The 22,954-nt window shown below is 47.1% G+C and overlaps 1 protein-coding gene across 1 annotated transcript in view; it reads right to left on the bottom strand.

The window, feature by feature from the left end:
• Positions 1–22,954, bottom strand: part of CTNNA1 (catenin alpha 1) — a 449,363-nt gene that overhangs the window by 401,084 nt on the left and 25,325 nt on the right. The window contains exon 2 of the mRNA XM_030212635.1: positions 8,271–8,380. Within this exon, the coding sequence (XP_030068495.1) occupies positions 8,271–8,380 (110 nt within the window). The remainder of the gene's footprint in view (positions 1–8,270; positions 8,381–22,954) is intronic.

Below are 22,954 nucleotides of genomic sequence, written 5' to 3'. Positions count from 1 at the left end.
CCATTGAGCCGTGATAAGCTCTTGGATGGAGTCATGCAAAGGAAAGCCTCGAGCAGGCTTCTTAGTACTTGCCATCCTCGGATTACAGGAGGAGGTCTCAGTACTCCCAGGGTCTTCTATAGAGAGGACCTGCAAGGCATCAGTAATAAGCACTGGCAGCTCATCGCGGTGGAAAATCCTCACCGCAGAAGGATCATCTGGATTCGCTGGCAATTCTGCACCTTCTTCTGGCTCTCCAGACCACGAAGGCCTGCCAGACCCCTCAGAGTCCTCACATCCCGACCACGGGGGGGAAAAAAGGGGGTGCGCCACTCTCTGAAGGGGAATCCACCCTTCTGCGCTTGTCTTGCGGCCATCTGTCAAGGGAAAATGCACCTGACGGTAATCCAAGGCCAGACTCCACTGGAGGGGATACAGAAAGCAGGGCCGCAGAGGACCCCTGCGCAAGAGCTCTTTTTAACATGTATGCATTATGCAGCAATAAAACCAATTCAGCGGAAAATGGCTCACCCTGGCCTCCCGGTTCCAGGCCGGGAGAAACAGCTCTTTTATTAGCCTCTACACGAGGCGCTCCTCCAGGCTCAAACCCTTCTGCCTCAGCGGGGATCACACCATGCTGTTCCAAAATGGTACCCGCTGCCAGCTCCATAGAGCGGGAAGGAACATCGCTCGCCATGCTCGGGCCAGCTCTACCGTCTAAAAAGCACGCCTTACAGAGCCCCGCTGCAGATTTGTGCTTGCCACAAACGGAACAGTGCTTTACTTTATCAGCAGCCATCGCCAAAAGCGATGGAAATTCAAAATGGCGGATTCGCGCCAAAATCGTCCCGAACGCGGGCCCTCCCCGGAGGAGCTACAAAATGCTCTTACCTCACCAGACCAAGTCTCCAAGCTCCAGTCACGCTGCACCATCAGAAGAAAACCTCTTTTCTGGGATCGCAGTGCCAAAGCGCGACGCGACTTTTATTTTTTTTTAACGCTGTGAGGAAAGTTTGAGGCAACAGCGAAAGAGGCAAATTTCCAACTCCGGAGGATCTGTAGCGTGGGAAAGGCAGGGAAAGGGCGAACCTTGGTGCCTGCATCCACAGCATGGGTAAAGACAGGGACAGGGCTTGCCTATTTGTCTACTTCCACATCGAGGGCCGGGTAAGGCAGGGAAAGGGCTAACCTATTTGCCTTTAAAGTGGGCACCATCAGCCACAACACCCCTGCTACAACTGGCAAAAGCACAGGAGCCACCCCAGGCAGATTTTCTGAAGGAGCTTGAACAAGCTGCAACCACCCTGCTGGGGTGAGAGAATACTTAAGAGGCAGATGGAGCTAGCTGGCCATGAGGTACTATGGTTTTTCAGTGCTCTCTATCTCCCCCTGCTGGTTGATGGACACAACCCACTCGTAACGGATTCATCTGCTCGATGACAAGGAATTGCTTTTCCTGTTTGTGCCTGAACAGCACCTGTAGCTGCCTTGCGATTCCTGCAGCTAAACTTCAGCTGCTGATGGGCTTTATTAGCCACCTGGAAACTTCTGTGTTTGCCTTTGCATCGTCTAAGGTCCCTGGTATGTGGGTGTGCTCTGTGCACTTCTGCCTAGTCCAGTTCTAGTCTGAGTTTCTTGCCTGGTTCTAGTTTGTTTGTGTGTAGTTAGCTTTGGTTTTATTGCTTAGTTCCTAGTCTTGTTTCTGGTCTGCATTTCCTTGTCTTGTGTCTGTGTTCCTTTTTAGTGGCTGCTTGGCAGCTTTCAGTCCTGACTCTCACTTGTCTGTGTTTCTGTCTTAGTGGCTGCCTGGCAGCTTTTAGTCCTGACTATGTTGTGTGTTTCCTGTTGGTATCCAGTTCCTGCCCTGTCCTGTAAGTCCTGCCGGCCACCTGCACCCAGGGGCTCAACTCCTGGGGAACGGAGGTCAAGCGCAGGTGAAGTCTAGTTGTTCCTGCTCTGCCTGTCCCAGCTTGTTTGCCTCTGCTGCAACTCCAGTCCGGGGTTCCAGTCCTGTTCTGCCTTGCCTCTGGTTTGGGGGTGGTTTTGCCTGCCACTGCCGCTCCACGGCAGCAGTCCAAGGGCTCACAAACCCTGTGCTTCCATGAGAAGCCTGAAACAGGCTTGAGACATAAGCCATTATCTAAGCTATTATCTAAGAATCCAGCAAATCATTCCAATCTCACTTGATCTATAATCATATAGTGTTGTGCTCCCCTGTTTCAAATCAACCCATTCAGGTTTTCAGAATATCCACATAAAATGCTTAAGAAAAAAAATAAAATAAAATTTGCTTGCACAAGCTACCTCCGTTCTGTGCAAGTCTCTCTCATGCACTTTCACTGTGGATATCCTGAAAACCTAACTAGATTGAGCCCTGATCTAATTGTTTAACAAATACTTGCCTTCCTTTATCCAATATCATTTCTGTACTAAGTGTGTACAAGTCACTGTTATGCCCAAAGTACCTTGAATTTTAAAAATTGTGTACTTAGAAATACTTTAATGTTTCAGGAGTTTAGACTTTCTAAGTCAGTTTTGTTTTGGGGTTTTTTTGTTTTTTTTTTGGGGGGGGGGGGGGGGGGGGGGGGGGGAATTGCTTCTTTCTAGAATACTGTTTTGTAAGGAAGGGCATAGGCAAAATATTTGTTCCTTTTCTGAAAAATTGACTTTCCTCAATTTTGGTTACTTTTGTCAATTTGCTAAAAATTATTAAATTCTCATTAGAATTGTAATTCTATCCCTATATTTCTATTCTATATTATTATTTATTTGTGGCATTTATACCCCGCTCTTTCCCACTCGATAGCAGGTTCGGTGCGGCTTACAAAGTGTGGTACAGCGTATCACGGAGGTAATACAGGTTTGGGAACAATGTATCAACGAGATGACAATTACATAAAGTAGGTTCAGTGCAGCTTACAAAGTATGGTACAAAGTATAGCATGGATGATACAAAGTATAGAACAAAGTAAGGAACAAAGTGTCGTAGAGATGACATAATTACATAGAGTAAGACAATAGTAAGAGATGTGGGGAAGGGGTTGGAGTGTGGGTAATACTAGCGGTGTGGAATTATGTTTGAGAATTAGGCTAGGTCATTTGGGTAGGCTTGTTTGAAGAGGTAAGTCTTCAGCAGTTTTCGGAAGGGTAGGTGTTCAGTGGTTTTTCGGATGTGTCAAGGTATGGCGTTCCAGAGTTGGCTGCCTATGACAGATAAGTTGGATGCGTAGTAGGTTTTGTATTTGAGGCCTTTGCAGTTGGGAAGATGAAGATTGAGATATGTTCTAGACGTTCTGGTCCAGTTCCTGGCTGGAAGATCGATCAAGGTTGGACATGTAGCTTGGAGATTCGCCATTGAGGTTCTTGTGGATCATTGTGTGGGCTTTGAAGTTTATACGTTCCTTGATTGGGAGCCAGTGAAGTTTCTTACGAAGTGGTGTTGCGCTTTCGAATCGTGGTTTGCCAAAAATGAGTCTAGCTGCTGTGTTCTGTGCGGTTTGGAGTTTTTTCATGATTTGGACTTGGAATCCGATGAAGATGCTGTTGCAGTAGTCGGCATGGGTGAGCACTGTGGATTGTACTAGATGGCGGGAAGTTTTCTGTGGGAGGTATGGTTTCACTCTTTTCACTGCCCACATCATGTTGAACATCTTCTTTGTCGTGGCTTTTGCATGAGTTTCTAAAGTAAGGTGTTTGTCTAATGTTACGCCTAGGATTTTTAGATTGTCAGATATTGGGATTGTAACTTCGGGGGTGATCAGTGTGGTTGGGAGCTGGGAGGCGTGTTGTGATGAAAGGATTAGGCATTGAGTTTTTTCTTTATTCAGTTTCATCTTGAAAGCGTTGGCCCAGGATGTTAGAGTGTTCATATCTATGAATGTGAGGACAGATGACCACACTGCAACTTTGTGAGTCTCTATGGAGGCTGAACACAAGTGGCCTACCGACATAGTCATGGCTCTGACTTACAAACCTTGACATGATCCTCAAGAGTCAGCCCAGCCAAGGTATAAATGAAGGAGATGCAATCTGCTAGCCAATTAGAAATCATGTGTTTGCCGATGGCTACCCCAACTAGTTTGGGTCAAAAGAAACAAAAAAGCTGGATGGACTGTCTAGGGCTTTTAGTCTGCTCCAAATAAAAGGCTAAGGCTCACTTGTAGTCTAAGGTATGCAGTATGGTTTTGCAAAAAACATTGGTAGAACTGACTGATTAAGATGGAACTCCTGACACTATCTTAGCAGTGAACTTAGGGTGTGTGTGGAGAACTACTCTATTGTGGTGAAACCTAGAGTAACATGGATCAGCTACTATGGCCTGAAGCTCGCCGACTCTGCGAGAGGAAGTGATCGCCACCAAAAACACAACTTTCAAAGTCAAATACTTCAGATGACAGGGATCAAGCGGCTCAAAAGGAGCTTTCATCAGCTGGGTGAAGACAATGTTTGAGATCCCATGACACAGTTGGAGGTCTGTCAGGGGAGGGGCTTTGTCAACAGCAAACAAATAGAGGCAGTATAAAGATGGGCTTACCTCCTACATGGTGATAGCACTAACGGCTCCAAGATGAACCCTTAGTGTTGGTTTTCAAACCAGTCTCTGAGTTGCAGGAGGTATTCAAGCAGTTCTTGTGTAGGGCAAACGAGGGGATTCAAGGTCTTGCCCTCACACCAGACGGCAAACCTCTTCCACTTAAACACCTCTTAATGTAGTCTTTCCTGGAAGCCAGCTTGATACAGGAGACACCCTCCAGCAAGTCTAAGTACTTGACTTCTAAGCTCGCAACATCCAAGCTGTGAGGGTCAGGAAATGGAAGCTGGGATGCAGAAGGGATCCCTCATTCTGCATAAGTAGGATCTCCATGGATCTTCGGAGGACAAGTACAGGATCTTAGGAACACACTTCCCTGGTCTTGTTCAAGTTTCAGTGACGTCTTCTCTATGAGAGGTCTGGAGGATATGCATATAGAAGACCTCCCCCACCACCTCCATCCACCCCCAATAGAGGAGAAAGGCACCTGATGCTTGTCTGAATTGCGATCTGAGCCTGAACAGAACAGGGGGATTTTGTTGTTGAGATGAGTGGCAAAAAGATCCACCAAGGGGGTGCCCCACTCTCCAAAGATCTTGTGAGCTACACCAATGTTGAGAGGCCACTCATGATCAGTCTGTCCGCCAGGCTGTTGTCCTTTCCTGCTAGGTATGTGACTCGGAGGGGCATTCTGTGAAGGAGGGCCCACTGCCACATCCCCACTATTTTCTGACACAACCGGTAGGATCCCATTACCCCCACACACACTTGTTCACATAGAACATTGCAGGCTAGTTGTCTATTTGAATGAGAATAATTTGGTTCTGTATCCATTTCTTGAAAGCTTTTAGAGCATTCCAAATGGCCCTCAACTCGAGGAACCTGATATGGAGATCTGTTTCCTGAGCAGCAGACCAAAGTACTTTGGGTGTGCAGCCCACCCACAGGAGCTCCCCATGCCAGGTTGGATGCATCCATTGCTATCAACTTCTGAGGAAGTGGAATTTGGAATGGTAAAACCGCACAGTCAACTCTGAAGGAATCTGGATTACATAAAATTCCAAGCCGCCTGATACCACTGGAAAGCTAGGATCCATTGAGCATCTCTCAAATGGAGTTGTGTCAAGGGAATGACATGCACTGTTGAGGCCATGTGGCTCATCAATCTCAACATTTGCCAAGCTGTGACCTGCTTGCTGCCTCGGACCTATGCAGCAAATGTTATCAAGGTCTGTGTTCTCGCTTGTGGAAGAAAAGACTGAGCCTGCAATGTAATGTATCGAGCAGGGCTCCTATGTACTCCAATCACTGAATCAGGAGAAGGTGGGACTTAACTAAAGTTTATCATAAACTACCCTAAGTCCAACACCTGAATAGTTAGGCACATTGACTGTCAATCTCCCTCCTAATTGCTCTTGAATAGCCAATCATCCAGATAGGGAAACACAATCTTAGTCTACGCAAATATGCTGCAGCTATCGCTAGACATTCGGTGAATACTTTGGGAGCTGATGAGAGGCCAAAATGGAAGAACACATACTGGCAAGTGGTGTTTCTCTACTCGGAATCAGAGATACTTCCTGTGACTGGGAAGTATCAAAACGTGGGTATAGGCATCCTTTAAGTCCTTCTTCCCCTGGTGGCACAAGTTTGACCGCATTGGCCTGTAAAAGGGTGGAGATTTCGTCTATAATTACCTGCTGTGCAGAGAGCTGATGAACAATGCTCACAGTGGCAATTTGGTAGTCTTTAACGCCAATGGAGGGTGTAACCAAAACAGTTGGAGGTTACAGGGAGCCACCTGTGTTGGAAAAACAAGCCTCCCACCTACTAGTAGGTTGTCTGGGACAGTTACTTGGAGTGAGACTTTTCTCTCCTGCAGCCAGAAAAACTCACCCGTTGCTTCAACTAGGGAGCTAGCTCAGACCTCTGAGGTTGGAAATGGATAGGCCAAGAACACTGGGCCTGGGGATCCTGGGCAGAAAAACTACACCTTTGCGAGTAGCAGAATCACTGTCTAGGCCCACGCAAAAACCTAGATGAAGCAGCAGCAGCTGGAGTTTGCCGAGGACAAGGTCTGAATGATATCAGCATGTTTCTTTATGGAGTTCAGCGACCTGCTCTACCTTGTCCTCAAAAAGAATGTCTCCTTGGAAAGGTATGTCTGCCTACCTCTCCAGAATCACTGGATCTAGGTCAGACATGCAGCTATGAGAATCCATATCCCCACAACCATGGCGAAGAGTCTGGATGCGATATAAAAAGAACCATATGCACCCCTGTAGCCAAGTATTTCCTACATTCCAGCTGCTTATTGGCCAACTGGCGAAGCTGTGCGTCCTGCTCCTATGGAAGAGAATCCACAAGACTTCTTGTACTATGTAGCAAAGTTTTCAAGTAAAGGCTGGTAGGACTGAATGCAGGAAATAAGCATCAAGGCCTGAAAAAGTTTTCCTCCCAAACACGTTTAGTATCCGAGCCTCTCTTCCTGAGTGAGAGGAGGCACGAGCCCTGCAGCTAGTAACTCATTTGAGGGCAGATTCAACAAACAGAGTGGTGAGGTAGTTGTGCCCTCTCGAAACTGGGAGTCTTCTGGATACGATACTGCATATCCACCTTCTTAGGTGTGACCTGCGCTGAGAGGTGAGATTCCCAGTTCATCAGTGGGGCTGATCCGCAGTTGGCACAAGCGCCCTCAATGCCTGAGCGGATTGCAACAGCAACATCTGTGTCAGCCCCTCCCTGAGCATGGCTCAGAACCGCTCATCAAACGAAGGAATCAGCAAAGTTGGGGGGTTGGGAGAGAGGCAGCCCAAGGTGTTGTCTGTGCCAAACTGGAAGTGGAAACTTGGCTGCTTGGAGACTTGCGCACCAGCACCTCTACCAAAGAGAGGGAGTGCTCCTTCTGGTGCCAGCGCAGCTCGGATACCAGTGATACCAATGCCCCAGAGTTCCCATCACCATGCGTTGATAAGGACAGATGCTTATGCATCGCAGTCCTTCAGTGCCAACATCAAACCCATATGCGCCCCACCCTCTGTGTCAGGTCTGATGCAGATCAGTCCTGGAGCCTACTTTCAGTGCCAGACATCAAGAGGTGGAGAACTCCTCATTGCCGGTGGCACTCCCAGGGGTAGTCAAGTCTTAGCAGCCATTGAGGTTGTTTCTTCGAGTGCTGATGTCAATGGATCGACCTTCAAGGAGCCAGAGAGTCTCTCCCTGGACCTGCCGCACCCTGTGGCCTCAACTGCATTTGTAAACGTAAAACAAGAGAGTTAGGCTCATGGCCAGGCCAAAGGCATCAAGAGTACGGATCAGTCATGGAAATCACCCGTTAACCACTGGTTGCACCTTCTGAAGTCACTGGGAATCTTCTTGGACAACAAGAAAAAGAATCACGGTCATAGTGAACTGTAAAAAAAAAAAAAGGGGGGGGAGAGCAGTGTTCAAATTGGGGTCGATGCTCTGGTGTAAATGGGCCTAGCAACTCATGAAAAACAAAGGAGACTTGAAGACCCCAAAATATTACAAGAATTAAAAGGTAACAAAATGATTGTATAAAGTTAATGCATTCTGAAGCTTTGTGAATAGTAGAACAAAGTCATGAACCAAATTAGTGCGATGACTGCATGGTGTGCTAATGAGAACCCTGCCCTTTTCTTAGAAAGAACATACTCAAGTTTTTTTTTTTTATCTATATAAAAAGGTTTCCTATAGAGTTAATACATGCTTTAAGAGAGACACTAAAAGTCATACTCACCTGAGTAACAAGAGGCTCCAACAGCCTTTCAACAGCCAAAGTCCTTATCTCTAAACTTTTTGGGTCCCATTTAAAGTTGATATTTCCAGCATTAATTGAAGTCATTTTTGCTGCAGAATGAAAGAAGTAGAGAGTGTTGTTAAAATTATAAATGAAGTACAAGTTTTTGCCCCACAAAACAATGAGAAGTTATAAAATATTAGATATGAACCCTTCCACACCCACACCCCAAAACCTGCATAAATAGAAAACAAATCAAATGTTCAGTGAGCCAGCAGCAGTTTGATAAGCAAAAAACATTTTAATGTACCATTTCTCTCATTTGTTAAAGGTACAACAGCAGATAAGTTAAGAAATGAATCTATTATCTCCATTACTTTTTAGTCAGCTTATCTCCTTTCCTCTGATCCCCGTGGCACCACAGAAAACACTCCCCCTAGGGCAGCTCTAAGGGTATACAATGTTCTCTCCTCCATTTTCAGATATATATACATATATACAGACAATTTCAGCTTCATTGACAGCTACTGTCACTGACTGAATAAAGTCAGATTCTTCTGCTGGACTGATTGTTACACTCGTAAGGGAACCTGCTGTGAGCTCTAGGATCACACTTTTGCCTCAGTTGACATTATCCATCTGCCCCAACTGCTGGATCACAGAGGTCTCTGGTAGATTACGACACGTGACAAAAACTCACTCTCCAAATGATACCATTACAAAATGCCTTTGCTGCATGGGAAAAAAGTTATACAATCCTGAAATTGATGTCTGAAGGGGACATCAATCCCGATCCGGGTCCCCCACACCAATACAGACCACTCCGGAACGTCTCCAACCTCTTTCCTATTCCCCTACTCTCCCCCCTCTTCCCTCCCCTTCTCGTGCGCCCTTTGGAATGCCCGATCTGTCTGCAACAAACTCTCCTTTACCCATGACCTCTTCATCTCCCGTTCTCTCCAACTCCTCACCCTAACTGAAACCTGGCTCCCACCTGACAACTCTGCCTCAGTCGCTGCTCTGTGCCATGGAGGCTACGTCTTTGCCCACACTCCTCGCCCTATTGGCCACGGAGGCGGCAACGGATTTCTACTTTCACTCTCTTGCAGATTTCAGCCACTTCTCATACCTCAGTCTCACTCCTTCTCATCCTTTGAAGACCATTCCATCCGCTTATTCAACCCGCTGCCACTCCGAGTTGCAGTCATTTACCGACCCCCCCCCTCCCCGGTAAGTCCCTTTCTTCTTTCCTCACTGACTTCGATGCCTGGCTCTCCGTTTTTCTTGAACCTTCATCTCCGTCCCTCATTCATGGTGACTTCAATATGCACGCTGATGATTCCTCTGATTCTTATGCTTCCCAGTTCCTTGCCTTAACGTCCTCATTCAATCTTCAGTTGTGTTCCTCTGCACCCACTCACCAAAATGGTCACCGTCTCAAACTTATCCTCTCCTCTAACTGCTTTCCCTCCAGCTTCTGTTCCCCAGATCTCCCCCTTTCTGACCATCAACTATTAACCTTCACACTTAAGCACCCTCCTCTCCGATCCCACCCAATCTCAATCCCCACATCTAGAAATCTTCAGGCTATTGACCCCCTTACTCTATCCTCTGTCTCTAACCTTTTCTCTACCACCACTCTAAGTCTATCAATGAAGCTGTTTCCTCCCATGATACTATTCTCTCCTCTGCACTGGACACTCTTGCCCCTCCCATGCCCCGTCCTACTAGGTGTACCAAACCCCAGCCTTGGCTGACCTCTAAAATCCGCTACTTTCGTTCCTGTGCCCACTCTGCTGAACGTTCTTGGCTTAAATCCCGCACCCTTGCCGACTTCACTCATTTCAAATTCATGCTTAACTCCTTCCAGTCTGCCCTTTCACTTGCTAAACAGGATTACTTCACCCAACTGACAAATTCCCTTGGCTCCAACCCTCGACTCCTCTTCACCACACTGAACTCTTCTCAAGGCACCTCCATCCCCAATTCCCTTGAATTTTCATCCAAACCCTCCCCACCTCTCTCTCCCTTAGTCCTCACCCCCTACTCTCCTTCCTTTTCCTCCTTCTCATAAGTTTCTACTGAGGAAACTGCCCTTCTTCTTTCCTCCTCTAAATGTACTACCTGTTCCTCTGATCCCATCCCCACTTATCTACTTAACACTCTCTCTCCTACTATCATCCCAGTCATCTGTCACATCCTTAATCTTTCACTCTCCACTGCAACTGTTCCTATGGCCTTCAAACATGCTTTTGTCACTCCACTCCTTAAAAAATTCTCACTTGACCCTACCTGTCCCTCCAACTATCGCCCCATCTCCCTTTCCTCTCCAAATTACTTGAATGTGTCGTTCACCGCCGTTGTCTTGACTTTCTTTCTACACAACCTATTCTTGACCCACTCCAATCTGGTTTTCGCCTTCTTCACTCTACTGAAACTGCACTTACCAAAGTCTCTAATGACCTGCTGCTGGCTAAATCCAGAGGTCTCTAGTCTATCCTTATCCTTCTTAACCTATCTGCTGCTTTCGACACTGTTGACCACACTATACTTCTGGATACGCTGTCCTCGCTTGGATTCCAGGGCCCTGTTCTTTCCTGGTTCTCCTCTTACCTCTCACTTCGTTCTTTCAGTGTTCACTCTAGTGGATCCTCTACAAATTCCATCCCGCTTTCTTTTGGTGTGCCTCAGGGTTCTGTCATTGGACCACTCCTTTTCTCCATCTATACCTCTTCCCTTAGTACCCTGATTTCATCCCATGGCTTTCAATACCATTTTTACGCTGATGACTCTCAGATCTACATCTCCACCCCTGAAATCTCAACCTCGATCCAGGACAAAATCTCAGCCTGCTTGTTCGACATTGCTGCTTGGATGTCTCAACGCCATCTAAAGCTCAACATGTCCAAAACTGAACTTCTCGTTTTCCCCCATAAACCCACCTCCCCTCTTCAACTTCCATCCTGTTTTCAGCTGGTGTCCCCCAGGGTTCTGTCCTTGGACCCCTCCTTTTCTCCATCTATACCTCTTCCCTTGGTACCCTGATTTCATCTCATGGCTTTCATTACCATCTTTATGCAGATAACTCTCAGATCTAACAAACAGGAGGTAAAAACCCTCACGAAACCGTGAGATATGGAGAAAAAAGTGAGGAAGTTGAATGAGGATACCAAATATGTTTCACATAAAAAATGACGAAATTTTCATAAAAAATGACCCGACACGGCCGTGTTTCGGCCCAAAAGGCCTGCCTCAGGGGTCTTTAAAACCTGATTAAAACAATGACACAAATAGAACAATTTGTTACAAATATATCCTGGATGCAATGGATAATACAACTAGTGACAAACAGTAGCATAATGTAAATCATTAATAAACAGACAAAAAAAAATAATCAACAACGAAATCTAAAAGCATGGATTTAAATTATATGTGAGATGTGTAAGAAACATTTTTTCAAATGTAAATTGTTGGAACGCATGGATTGTACATTGAGTAATACATGAATCTGTATTAAAATTTAACATTGTGTATGTGTACAAGTTAAAACCAAAACAGAAGAAGAATTAGAATTAAAAGTTAAAAATATAATTGTGGTTGAAAAAGATGTATGAATGTTTTCTTAGTCAATTATTCAGATTTTTTCAACCACAATTATATTTTTAACTTTTAATTCTAATTCTTCTTCTGTTTTGGTTTTAATTTGTACACATACACAATGTTAAATTTTAATACAGATTCATGTATTACTCAATGTACAATCCATGCGTTCCAACAATTTACATTTGAAAAAATGTTTCTTACACATCTCACATATAATTTAAATCCATGCTTTTAGATTTCGTTGTTGCTAATTTTTTTTGTCTGTTTGTTTATTAATGATGTATATTATGCTACTGTTTGTCACTAGTTGTATTATCCATTGCGTCCAGGATATATTTGTAACAAATTGTTCTATTTGTCTCATTGTTTTAATCAGGTTTTAAAGACCCCTGAGGCAGACCTTTTGGGCCGAAACACGGCCGTGTCGGGTCATTTTTTATGTGAATAAACATATTTGGTATCCTCATTCAACTTCCTCACTTTTTTCCCCGATAACTCTCAGATCTACATCTCCACCCCTGAAATCTCACCCGTAATCCAGGACAAAATTTCATCCTGCTTGTCTGACATTGCTGCTTGGATGTCTCAACGCCATCTGAAGCTAAACATGACTAAAACTGAACTTCTCATTTTTCCCCCTAAATCCACCTCCCTTCTTCCCCCATTTTCTCTCTGTTAATGGCTCTTACATCCTCCGTCTCCTCGGCTCGTAACCTTGGAGTCATCTTTGATTCCTCTCTCTCCTTCTCTGCGCATATTCAACAGATCGCCAAAACATGTCGTTTCTTTATCTACAACATTAGCAAAATTCGCCCCTTCCTTTCTGAATACGCTGCCAGAACCCATATCCACACCCTTGTCACCTCTCGCTTGGACTATTGCAATTTACTTCTCACTGGTCTTCCGCTCAGCCATCTCTCTCTCCTCTCCAATCTGTCCAAAATTCTGCAGCACGACCTATTTTCCGCCAGAATCGTTATACCCACACTAGCCCACTCCTCAAGTCACTTCACTGGCTCCCTGTCCGCTTCCGCATTCAGTTTAAACTTCTCGTACTGACCTTTAAATGCATCCACTCTGCAGCCCCCCATTACCTCTCCACTCTCCTCTCTCCCTACATTCCTCCCCGTGAATTCCGCTCACTGGACAAATCTCTCGTCGTCCCCCTTCTCCTCCACTGCTAACTCAAGGCTTCGTTCCTTTTCTCTCGCGGCACCTTATGCCTGGAATAGACTTCCTGGACCTATACGTCTAGCTCCAACTCTACCCGTTTTCAAATCTATGCTGAAAACCCACCTTTTCACTGCTGCTTTTTAGCTCCCATTACTTCCCTCACCCCTGTCTTGTCTGTCTGTGTTATTTAGATTGTAAGCTCTTTTGAGCAGGGACTGTCTCTTTGTATCAGGTGCTCAGCGCTGCGTGCGTCTGGTAGCGCTATACAAATGCTAATAATAATAAATAGAATCCAAATTGATGCCAGAGCAAGAAATAAACAAAGGCATTGAGTGGGCCTTCTACAAAGGCGCACTAAAAATAAGTATGCACTAAATGCTAGAGAAACCTATATATTCCTATAGGAGTCTACTGTTTAGTGTGTGTAAAAATGCTAGCACACCTTTCTAAAAAAGAGCAACTCAGAAAAAAATAATCTAGTGCAGAGAGATTTCATTAATTGAACTGTGCTAACAAGCTAAATGCGAGTGGCCTAGTGGTTGGGGTGGTGGACTTTGGTCCTGGGGAACTGTGGAACTGAGTTCGATTCCCACTTCAGGCACAGGCAGCTCCTTGTGACTCTGGGCAAGTCACTTAACCCTCGATTGCCCCATGTAAGCCGCATTGAGCCTGCCATGAGTGGGAAAGCGCGGTGTACAAATGTAACAAAAATAAAATAAAGGTCACAAAAAGCTGAAATGTTTTTCCAGGATGCTCTGCTAGTCGAAGAGGGGAAAATTAGGTTCTTACCTTGGTAATTTTCTTTCCTTTAGTCACAGCAGATGAATCCATTACGAATGGGTTGTGTCCACCTACCAGCAGGGGGAGATAGAGAACACTGAAAACCATAGTGTCTCTAGGACGCCTAGCTCCATCTGCCTCTCAGTATTTTGAAGCTTCCAAAGCAGTGTTAAACCGCAAAGTAGCATAACATGAACTTTCCTCACAGCGAACGAACGCCCCAGAACAGGATCAATAACACAAAGGAAGGACGAACTCAACCTCCTGTAACAGAACAGTAAACAGAAATCCTGAAGATTGTTTTCCAACTTCTCCCAATGAGAGAACATGTCTGCAGGAAAAACTGAACACAAAACAGAGTCAATCAGAGAGGAATCATGGATTCATCTGCTGTGACTAAAGGAAAGAAAATTACCAAGGTAAGAACCTAATTTTCCCTTCCTTGTCATCAACAGCAGATGAATCCATTACGAATGGGATGTATCAAAGCAATCCCTAGATAGGGCGGGAACAAGCCACACCACACACAAGCACTTGAGCTCCAAAAAGCGTGTCCCTCCTGGCAGCCACATCCAGCCTGTAATGACGGGCAAAAGAGAGCTTAGAAGCCCAAGTAGCTGCACTACATATCTCTTGAAGAAAGAGTGCTCCCATCTCAGCCCAAGAGGAGGAAATCACTCTTGTGGAATGTGCCTTAAAGGAGTCAGGCGGAGGCCAGCTAGATAGCAGATATGCAGAAAAAATGGCTTCCTTAAGCCAACGGGCTATAGTGGCTTTAGACGCTGGAGACCCTCTGCGAGGACCTGGCAATAATACAAAAAGGTGATCAGAGGTCCTGAAAGCATTTGACATCTGCAGATACTGCAACAGAGCCCTGCACACATCCAGAAGGTGTAACTGCCCAAACGATTCCAGAAACTCCTCACTAGTAAAGGAGGGCAGAAAAACAGGCTGGTTTAGGTGAAACGCTGAAACCACCTTAGGCATGAAGAAAGGCACCGTACGTACCGTAACTCTGGACTCTGAAAATTGCAGAAATGAGTCTCGACAGGACAGCGCCTGGAGCTCAGACACCCGTCTCGCCAATGTAATGGCCACCAAAAAGACTATCTTTAGAGTCACATCCTTCTCCGAAGCTCGCCTCAGCGGCTCGAAGGGCGAACACTGAAGAACCTTTAACAACAGCCCCAGGTTCCAAGCCGGACAAGGTGCCCGCACGGGAGGACGGAGCCGAAGCACCCCTCCAAGAAACTGTGCAATGTCTGGATGCGCAGCTAAGGAGAGGCCAACAACCTTCCCTCGAAAGCATGCCAATGCTGCCACTTGCACCCACAGGGAATTATAGGCCAAGCCTTTTTGTACACCATCCTGCAAAAAGTCAAGAATCGGCGAGACAGAAGCCCGCATGGGTGTGATCGTCTTTGGAACACACCAGGCCTCAAACTGGTGCCAAATCCGGGCATACCCAACGGAAGTGGACCGCTTGCGGGCCTGCAAGAGAGTGGAGATGACCTTGTTAGAATAGCCTTTGTCTCTCAATAGCCATGCCGTAAGACCAAAGCGGCAGGGATCCTCCATGGTTACCAGGCCCTGCATCAACAGGTTCGGTACCAGAGGCAAAGGAAGAGGAGCCTCCACCAGCATCCGCCAGAGGTCCACATATCAGGGTCACCTAGGCCAATCCGGGGCAATGAGAATCCCCACTCCCTGGTGCAGCCCTATCAAGGGCCAAGGCAGAACACATATAGGAGGCCCAGAGGCCAGGGTTGAGCCAAGGCATCCAACCCCACCGAGCGAGGATCTCTCAGTCTGCTGTAAAAGCACGGGACTTTGGCATTTGTGCTTGACGCCATCAGATCCGCTACGGGCGTTCCCCATTTGGCACAGAGTTGAAGGAACACTTCGTCTGCCAACTCCCACTCCGCTGGGTCGATGTTATGTCTGCTTAGATAATCGACTTGCACGTTGCTCTGACCTGCAATGTGAGCTGCTGACAGGAACTGTAGATTACTACTACTACTACTATTTAGCATTTCTATAGCGCTACAAGGCGTACGCAGCGCTGCACAAACATAGAAGAAAGACCGTCCCTGCTCAAAGAGCTTACAATCTAATAGACAAAAAATAAAGTAATCAAATCAATTAATGTGTACAGGAAGGAGGAGAGGAGGATAGGTGTAGGCGAGTGGTTACAAGTGGTTATGAGTCAAAAGCAATGTTAAAGAGGTGGGCTTTCAGTCTAGATTTAAAGGTGGCCAAGGATGGTGCAAGACGTAGGGGCTCAGGAAGTTTATTCCAGGCGTAGGGTGTAGCAAGACAGAAGGCGCGAAGTCTGGAGTTGGCAGTAGTGGAGAAGGGAACAAATAAGAAGGATTTATCCATGGAGCGGAGTGCACGGGAAGGGGTGTAGGGAAGGATGAGTGTGGAGAGATTCTGGGGAGCAGCAGAGTGAGTACATTTATAGGTTAGTAGAAGAAGTTTGAACAGGATGCGAAAACGGATAGGGAGCCAGTGAAGCGACTTGAGGAGAGGGGTAGTATGAGTAAAGCGACCCTGGTGGGGTAAAGCGACCCTGTAGATGCAGCTCGGCCCAGTGGCAAATCTGAGCGGCCTGCGCGGCTAGTGCTCTGCACTGCGTTCCGCCTTGATGATTTATGTAGGCCACTGTCGTCATATTGTCCGACAGCACTCTGACAGCCAATCCCTCCAAGGTCGATTGAAAGGCCAGCAACGGCTGGAAAATTGCTTTTAATTCCCAGCGATTGATGGACCACTTCGATTCTTCGAGTGTCCACAGACCCTGGGCATGCCTCTCCTGGCAATGAGCTCCCCAGCCCTTCAGGCTGGCATCTGTTACCACCAGGCACCAATCGGGGAGCGCTAACAGCATTCCTCACTGCAGCTTGCTGTCTGAGAGCCACCACTCCATGCTGAGTCAGGCCGCAGGGAGCAAACTGAGTCTGCACTGATAATCCTGGGAAATGGGAGACCAACATTGTAGCAGGGAACACTGCAGCGGTCTCATGTGCGCTCTCGCCCAAGGCACCACTTCTAGGGTGGCCGTCATAGACCCCAAGAGCTGGACAATGTCCCAAGCTCGCGGGCGAGGCATCCTCAGGAGCAGACAGACCTGTGTCTGAAGCTTGCACCTCCTTTGCTCGGGTAAAAAAAAACTAACCCCGAGGCCATGTCGAACCGAACCCCCAAATATTCTAGAGATTGAGAGGGGGCCAGGTGACTTGGCTATATTGACGACCCAGCCCAGAGATTGCAGTACTGAGACCACTCTGGCTGTTACATGACGACTCTCTTCTGCAGAGTCCGCTCTGATGAGCCAGTCGTCGAGGTACAGGTGAACCCGGATGCCCTCTCGCCTGAGAAAGGCAGCTACTACCACCATTACCTTGGAAAAGGTTCAGGGAGCTGTGGCAAGGCCAAAAGGCAAAGCCCGAAACTGAATGTTTTCCCAACACCGCAAACCGGAGCAACCATTGGTGCGGGGGCCAAATAGGGATGTGCAAGTAAGCTTCTTTCAGGTCCAGAGACGTGAGAAACTCTCCTGGCTGAGCCGCCACAATGACGGAGCGCAGGGTTTCAATGTGGAAATTCCGTACTTCGAGTGACTCGTTGACTTTCTTCAAGTCTAGAATGGGCCGAAAAGACCCGCCTTTTTGCGGCACCACAAAGTAAATGGAATAACGGCCGCAACCATGTTCGGCGGGAGGCACGGGGATCACTGTTCCCAGGTGCAACAAGCCTTGCAAGGTCTCCTCTACCACCGCCCGTTTGACGGCAGTGCCGCATCGGGACTCCAAAAACACGTCTCACCGGGGCAGTAAATTCCAATCTGTAGCCGTCTCTGATCAGGTCAAAAACCCACTGATCTGAGGTAATCTTGACCCACTCCTCGAGAAAGAGGGAAAGACGTCTTCCAACTGCAAGAATCGAGGAGTGGGCCGGCGCACCATCGAGAGGGTCGCCCATGAACTCCTGGCCTAAAGGGTTCCTCTGCTAAAAACGGGCACGCGAAGTAAACCCAGCAGAACGCCCCGGGTGGTACCTTCTAGCTTCACGGAAGCGAGATCTGGAAGAGGAGGGAACCGCCTGACCCTTGGAAGAAGGCTGCGGCCTATCCTCGGGTAACCGCTGGGGTTTAGCATCCCCCAGGCCCTTGACAATTTTCTCCAACTCCTCACCAAATAGGAGAAGGCCCTGGAAGGGCAACTTCACCAACCTTTGCTTAGAGGCCATATCAGCCGCCCAATGCCATAGCCATAGAAGGCGGCGAGCGGCCACCGCCACAGACATCTGTTTAGCCGAGGCTCTGACCAGATCATAAAGGGCGTCAGCCAAAAATGACAAGGCCGACTCCATCCGCGGAGCCACCTCCACAAGGGGCTCCGCTCCATCCCCGGGCTGTTACACTGCCTGTTGCAACCCAGCGAGGCAGGCTCGAGCAGCATAACAACTGCACACAGACGCCCGTAAGGCTAGGCCTGAGATTTCAAAGGACCGTTTCATTGCTGATTCCAGCCGTCGGTCCTGCAAGTCCTTCAGTGCGACCCCTCCCTCTACTGGAGGGTAGTCTTCTTTGTCACAGCCGTGACTAGGGCATCTACTTTAGGCACGGCCAAGCATGCCAAGTGCTCCTCACTAAGAGGGTATAAGTGCCCCATTGCCCTGGCAACCTTCAAAGGCCCCTCTGGGTCAGCCCATTGAGCCGAAATAAGCTCTTGGATGGAGTCATGCAAAGGAAAGGCTTGAGCAGGCTTCTTAGTACTTGCCATCCCCGGATTACCAGAGGAGGCCTCGCCAAGCGCAGGATCTTCACTAGAGAGGGCCTGCCAGGCATCAGAAATAAGCGCTAGCAGCTCCTCGCAGTGGAAAATCCTAACCGCGGTGGGATCATCTGGATCCAGTGGCAATCCGGCACCTTCCTCTGGCTCCTCAGACCACGAAGACCTGCCAGACCCCTCAGAATCCCCACAGCCCGACCACTGGGTTGGGGGGGGGGGAGGGATGTGCGCCACTCTCTGAAGGGGAATTTACCCTTCTACGCTTGTCCTGCGGCCAAACTGGCTGGGGAAAAAAACGCCTGACGGCAATCACGGAACAGCCTCCACCGGAGGGGAACCAGGTAGCAACGCAGAGTCAGAAATCTGCGGCAGAATCCTCTAACATGAATGCTTTATGTAAAAGCAACACAAACTCAGGGGAGAAAGGCTCACCCTGGTCTCCCGGCTCCAATCCGGGGCAAGCAGCTACTCTGGTAGCCTCCATCCGAGACTCCCCTCCGGCCTCAGACCCCTCTACTCCTGCGGGGGTCAGACCATGCGATGCATCCAAGATGGCGCCCGCTCCACTGAGCGGGAAGAGACATCGCTCGCCATGCTCGTGCCTGCCCCAACGTCTGAAGAGCACGATTTACAGAGCCCCACTGCTGATCTGCGTTTGCCACAACGTGAACAGCGCTTAACAACCTCCGCAGCCATCGCCGAAAACAGCGGAAAATTTCAAAATGGCGGATTCGCGCCAAAACCGCCCCGATCGTGGGCCCTCCCCGGAGGAGCTACAAGGCGCTCTTACCTCAACAGACTGAGTCCCAGAGCTCCGGTCACGCTGCACAGACAGAAGATAGCCTCAGAATCGAAGGCTAACAAGCGCGTCGCTTTTTTTTTTTTTTAACGCTGCGAGGAAAGTCAGAGGCAACAGTTACAGAGGCACTCCGGAGGTCCAGAAGAGTGGGACAGGCAGGGAAAGGGCAAACCAATGTGCCTGCATCCACATAGAAGAGAGTGGGAAAGGCAGAGACAGGGCAAACCTATATGCCTGCATCCACATAGGGGGAAGAGTAAGGCAGGGAAAGGGCTAACCTATATGCCTTTAAATTGGAGCTGCAATAGCCACAACATCCCTGCTACATCTGGCAAAAGCACAGGAGCCACCCCAGGCAGATTCTTGAAGGAGCTGAATAAGCTGCGTCCAACCCTGCTGAGAGACAGAGAATACTGAGAGGCAGATGGAGCTAGCCGTCCAGGAGGCACTATGGTTTTCAGTGTTCTCTATCTCCCCCTGCTGGTAGGTGGACACAACCCATTCGTAATGGATTCATCTGCTGCTGATGACAAGGAAGAGAGACTTGTTGCACAGTGGGAGACAAAGGATTTTTCCAGAAAGCCTACAGGGCAGTCAGTTATCCTTCCTACGGTCCAATGGTGAGGTAGAAAGCACTGACAAGTTCCGAGTCATGATCTTTTTGGCATGTGGTTTATTAGGTTAGCACCACTAGTTATGCCTCAGGAATAATTATTAGTTGCATGGATACTGCTGTCTTACTGTTCTACCATGTACTAAGTCTTGCGTATTACTTTGCCATGGAGTGGAGGAGTGGCCTAGTGGTTACAGCACCGGTCTTGCAATCCAGAGGTGGCCGGTTCAAATCCCGCTTCTGCTCCTTGTGATCTTGGGCAAGTCACTTAACCCTCCATTGCCTTAGGTACAAACTTAAATTGTGAGCCCTCCTGGGACAGAGAAATATCCAGTGTACCTGAATGTAACTCACCTTGAGCTACTACTGAAAAAGGTGTGAGCAAAATCTAAATAAATAATATCTATACATATCTTTTTACATTACCAATAAAAAATTCCCTCTCCTCCAGAACATGGTCCCTTGACAGCCCTTATTACCAGTGTTATAAACAATTTGTGAGACACTTAGATTCAAATCATCCTCTAAAAAAAGCCAGTTAGACTAAAACAATTTGGGTAATTATGACCCAAAAGCGCCTACAATTTGGCATCAGTATCTCACATCATTGTTGAGGAATCTTAGCCCACTCTGAGAACTGCTTTAATTCAAACACATTCATAGTTTTTGTGCATAAACTACTTGTTTCGGGTCCTGCCACAGCACCTCTACTGGGTAGAAGTCAGGACTTGACTAAGCCACTCAAAACCGTTTCTCCTCAGCCAATCAGATGTACACAAATAGGAGGAAATATATTTTTTTCAATCGAATAGTTAAGCTCTGGAACTTGCTTAGAGTATGTGGTAACAGCAGTTAGTGTACCTGGGTTTAAAAAAGGTTTGGACAAGTTCCTGAAGGAAAAGACCATAGTCTGTTATTGATATGAACATGAGGGAAGCAACTGCTTCCTGGGATTGGTAACATGGAATGATGCTACAAATTGGGTTTCCACCAGGTACTTCTGACCTGAATTGGCCAATGTTGGAAGCAGGTTACTCGGCGAGATGGACCATTGGTCTGACCCAGTATGGCTATTCTTATGTTATGAATCATTGTCTTGCTGCATTAACCCAATTAGGAAACTCCAGTAGGGATGGAACCAGGCTGCCGGAGCTAACTTTTAAAAAAGGAGATAGAGCAGCTTTTAAACTAGAATGGGGAGAGGGGGGAGCCGACAGTCAACCAGGAGCGCATGGTTCAGTGTGGCATATCCTTGAATGATATCATTAAAACAGGATATTTATGTAATCCCAGTAGAGAGGTTTCAGCAAAGTAAGCTAGGTGTGCTTAATGAGAGAGCAGGATAAAGGATGCACATTATCCCCTTCAACTTCTAAGCAGCTTGTGGATCAAAGGAAAAAAAAATTTTTTTGAACTGTCTGTGTACAAATTGTAGAAACCTAAAAAATAAGATGGGAGAGTTAGAAAATATAGCACTAAACAATGAGGTAGATATATAATATATATAATAATGGTGGAAAAAGGACAATCAATGGGACACTGTGTTAACAAGGTACAAATTGTATCAAAATGAGAGAGAATCAAATTGGTGTGGGGGTGGGGGGTTGTGCTATTTGTTAAAGAGGGAATGGAGTCAAATAAAACATTCCACATGACACAGATGGCAGTGTGGAATTATGGGTAGAAATTCCATGTGTGAAGGGAAGGCGTATTCTTGTAGGACTGTACTACCATCTGCTGGGACAGAACAAACAGACGGATGAAGAATTGTTTACAGAGATTAGGAAAGCTGGCAAATTGGGCAACACTATAATAATGGGTGATTTCAATTACCCTGATATTGACTGGATGTTACATCACGGAGTGCCAGGAAAATAGCAATACTAGATGTAATAAACGACTGCTTCTTGGAGCAGCTGGTCCAGGAACTGGCAGCCATTTTAGATCTGGTCCTTGATGGCGTGAAGGGCGTGAGAGGCTGTGCACGCCTACCAGCAGGTGGAGACTAAGAATGATTTTGAGGCAGCCAATAAGAGTCGTGCTCAGCCCCTTGGAAACCTCAGTATTCGCATAGCAAAGCAAAAAGAGAGACACTAAACCTCTGTGTGTGTCGGTTCATACAGCCACCTACCAACAAAGAGTCATTGCTGGCCACTGTCGAAAACGTTTGACTACTCCAAACTGAGTCAGCAACATAATCAGTATGTGCCTATGTGCAACCGCGTAGAAATGGTTGAATAATTGATCTCTTTGTAAATATAGACATTTTTTTTTAATCAAAGAGCTCCCCACAAAGACAAGAGCGAATGAAACTATCACCAAGAACAAATCGGATACCAAATAGGGAGGTATCTGGGCCGGTCAGAGGGACTAAAGAAAAGCAAATTAGCAAATAAGACCTAATTTTTCCTTCCTTAGCGGCTCTCCAGGCCGGCCAAGAATGACTGATAGGAAGTACCAGAGCAGTAAACCACGGGAGGGACCAAACTAGAACCACTGCCAGATCCCTGTAAACGAAAACTGAGACCTGACACACCTGGACATCTGTCCTTCTATAACAAATAACGATGTCCAAGACACCCAAATTCTAGAGCTCAGTTCCTGCCACGTGGGCCGCTAAAAGAGCAACCAGATGTAATTCTGTCCAACTCATGAGCTGATCTGAGCACTAGAATACCAAAACCTAGAATATGCCTCGTCAGAGTTGCCAAAGAATGCTCCTGTCAATTGGAGACCTGAATTTTTTCAGAACGAGCAGAAGGAAGAAACTGTGCACCAAGACAGCAGGACAAGACCTGTCAAAATATCAAACAATGGACATGCAAGGTAACTCCTGAACTAAGCACTCTCCCCCAATCACGCAGAGGCAGGTACTATGTAGACTGCCCTGCCAACCTTCTTGAACAATGAAGTGCCTGCA

This window comes from Microcaecilia unicolor, chromosome 8, assembly GCF_901765095.1.
Source record: "Microcaecilia unicolor chromosome 8, aMicUni1.1, whole genome shotgun sequence".
Classification (NCBI taxonomy): domain Eukaryota; kingdom Metazoa; phylum Chordata; class Amphibia; order Gymnophiona; family Siphonopidae; genus Microcaecilia; species Microcaecilia unicolor.
Note: the sequence above shows the minus strand (reverse complement) of the source record. Positions and strands in the feature narration are given on the sequence as shown.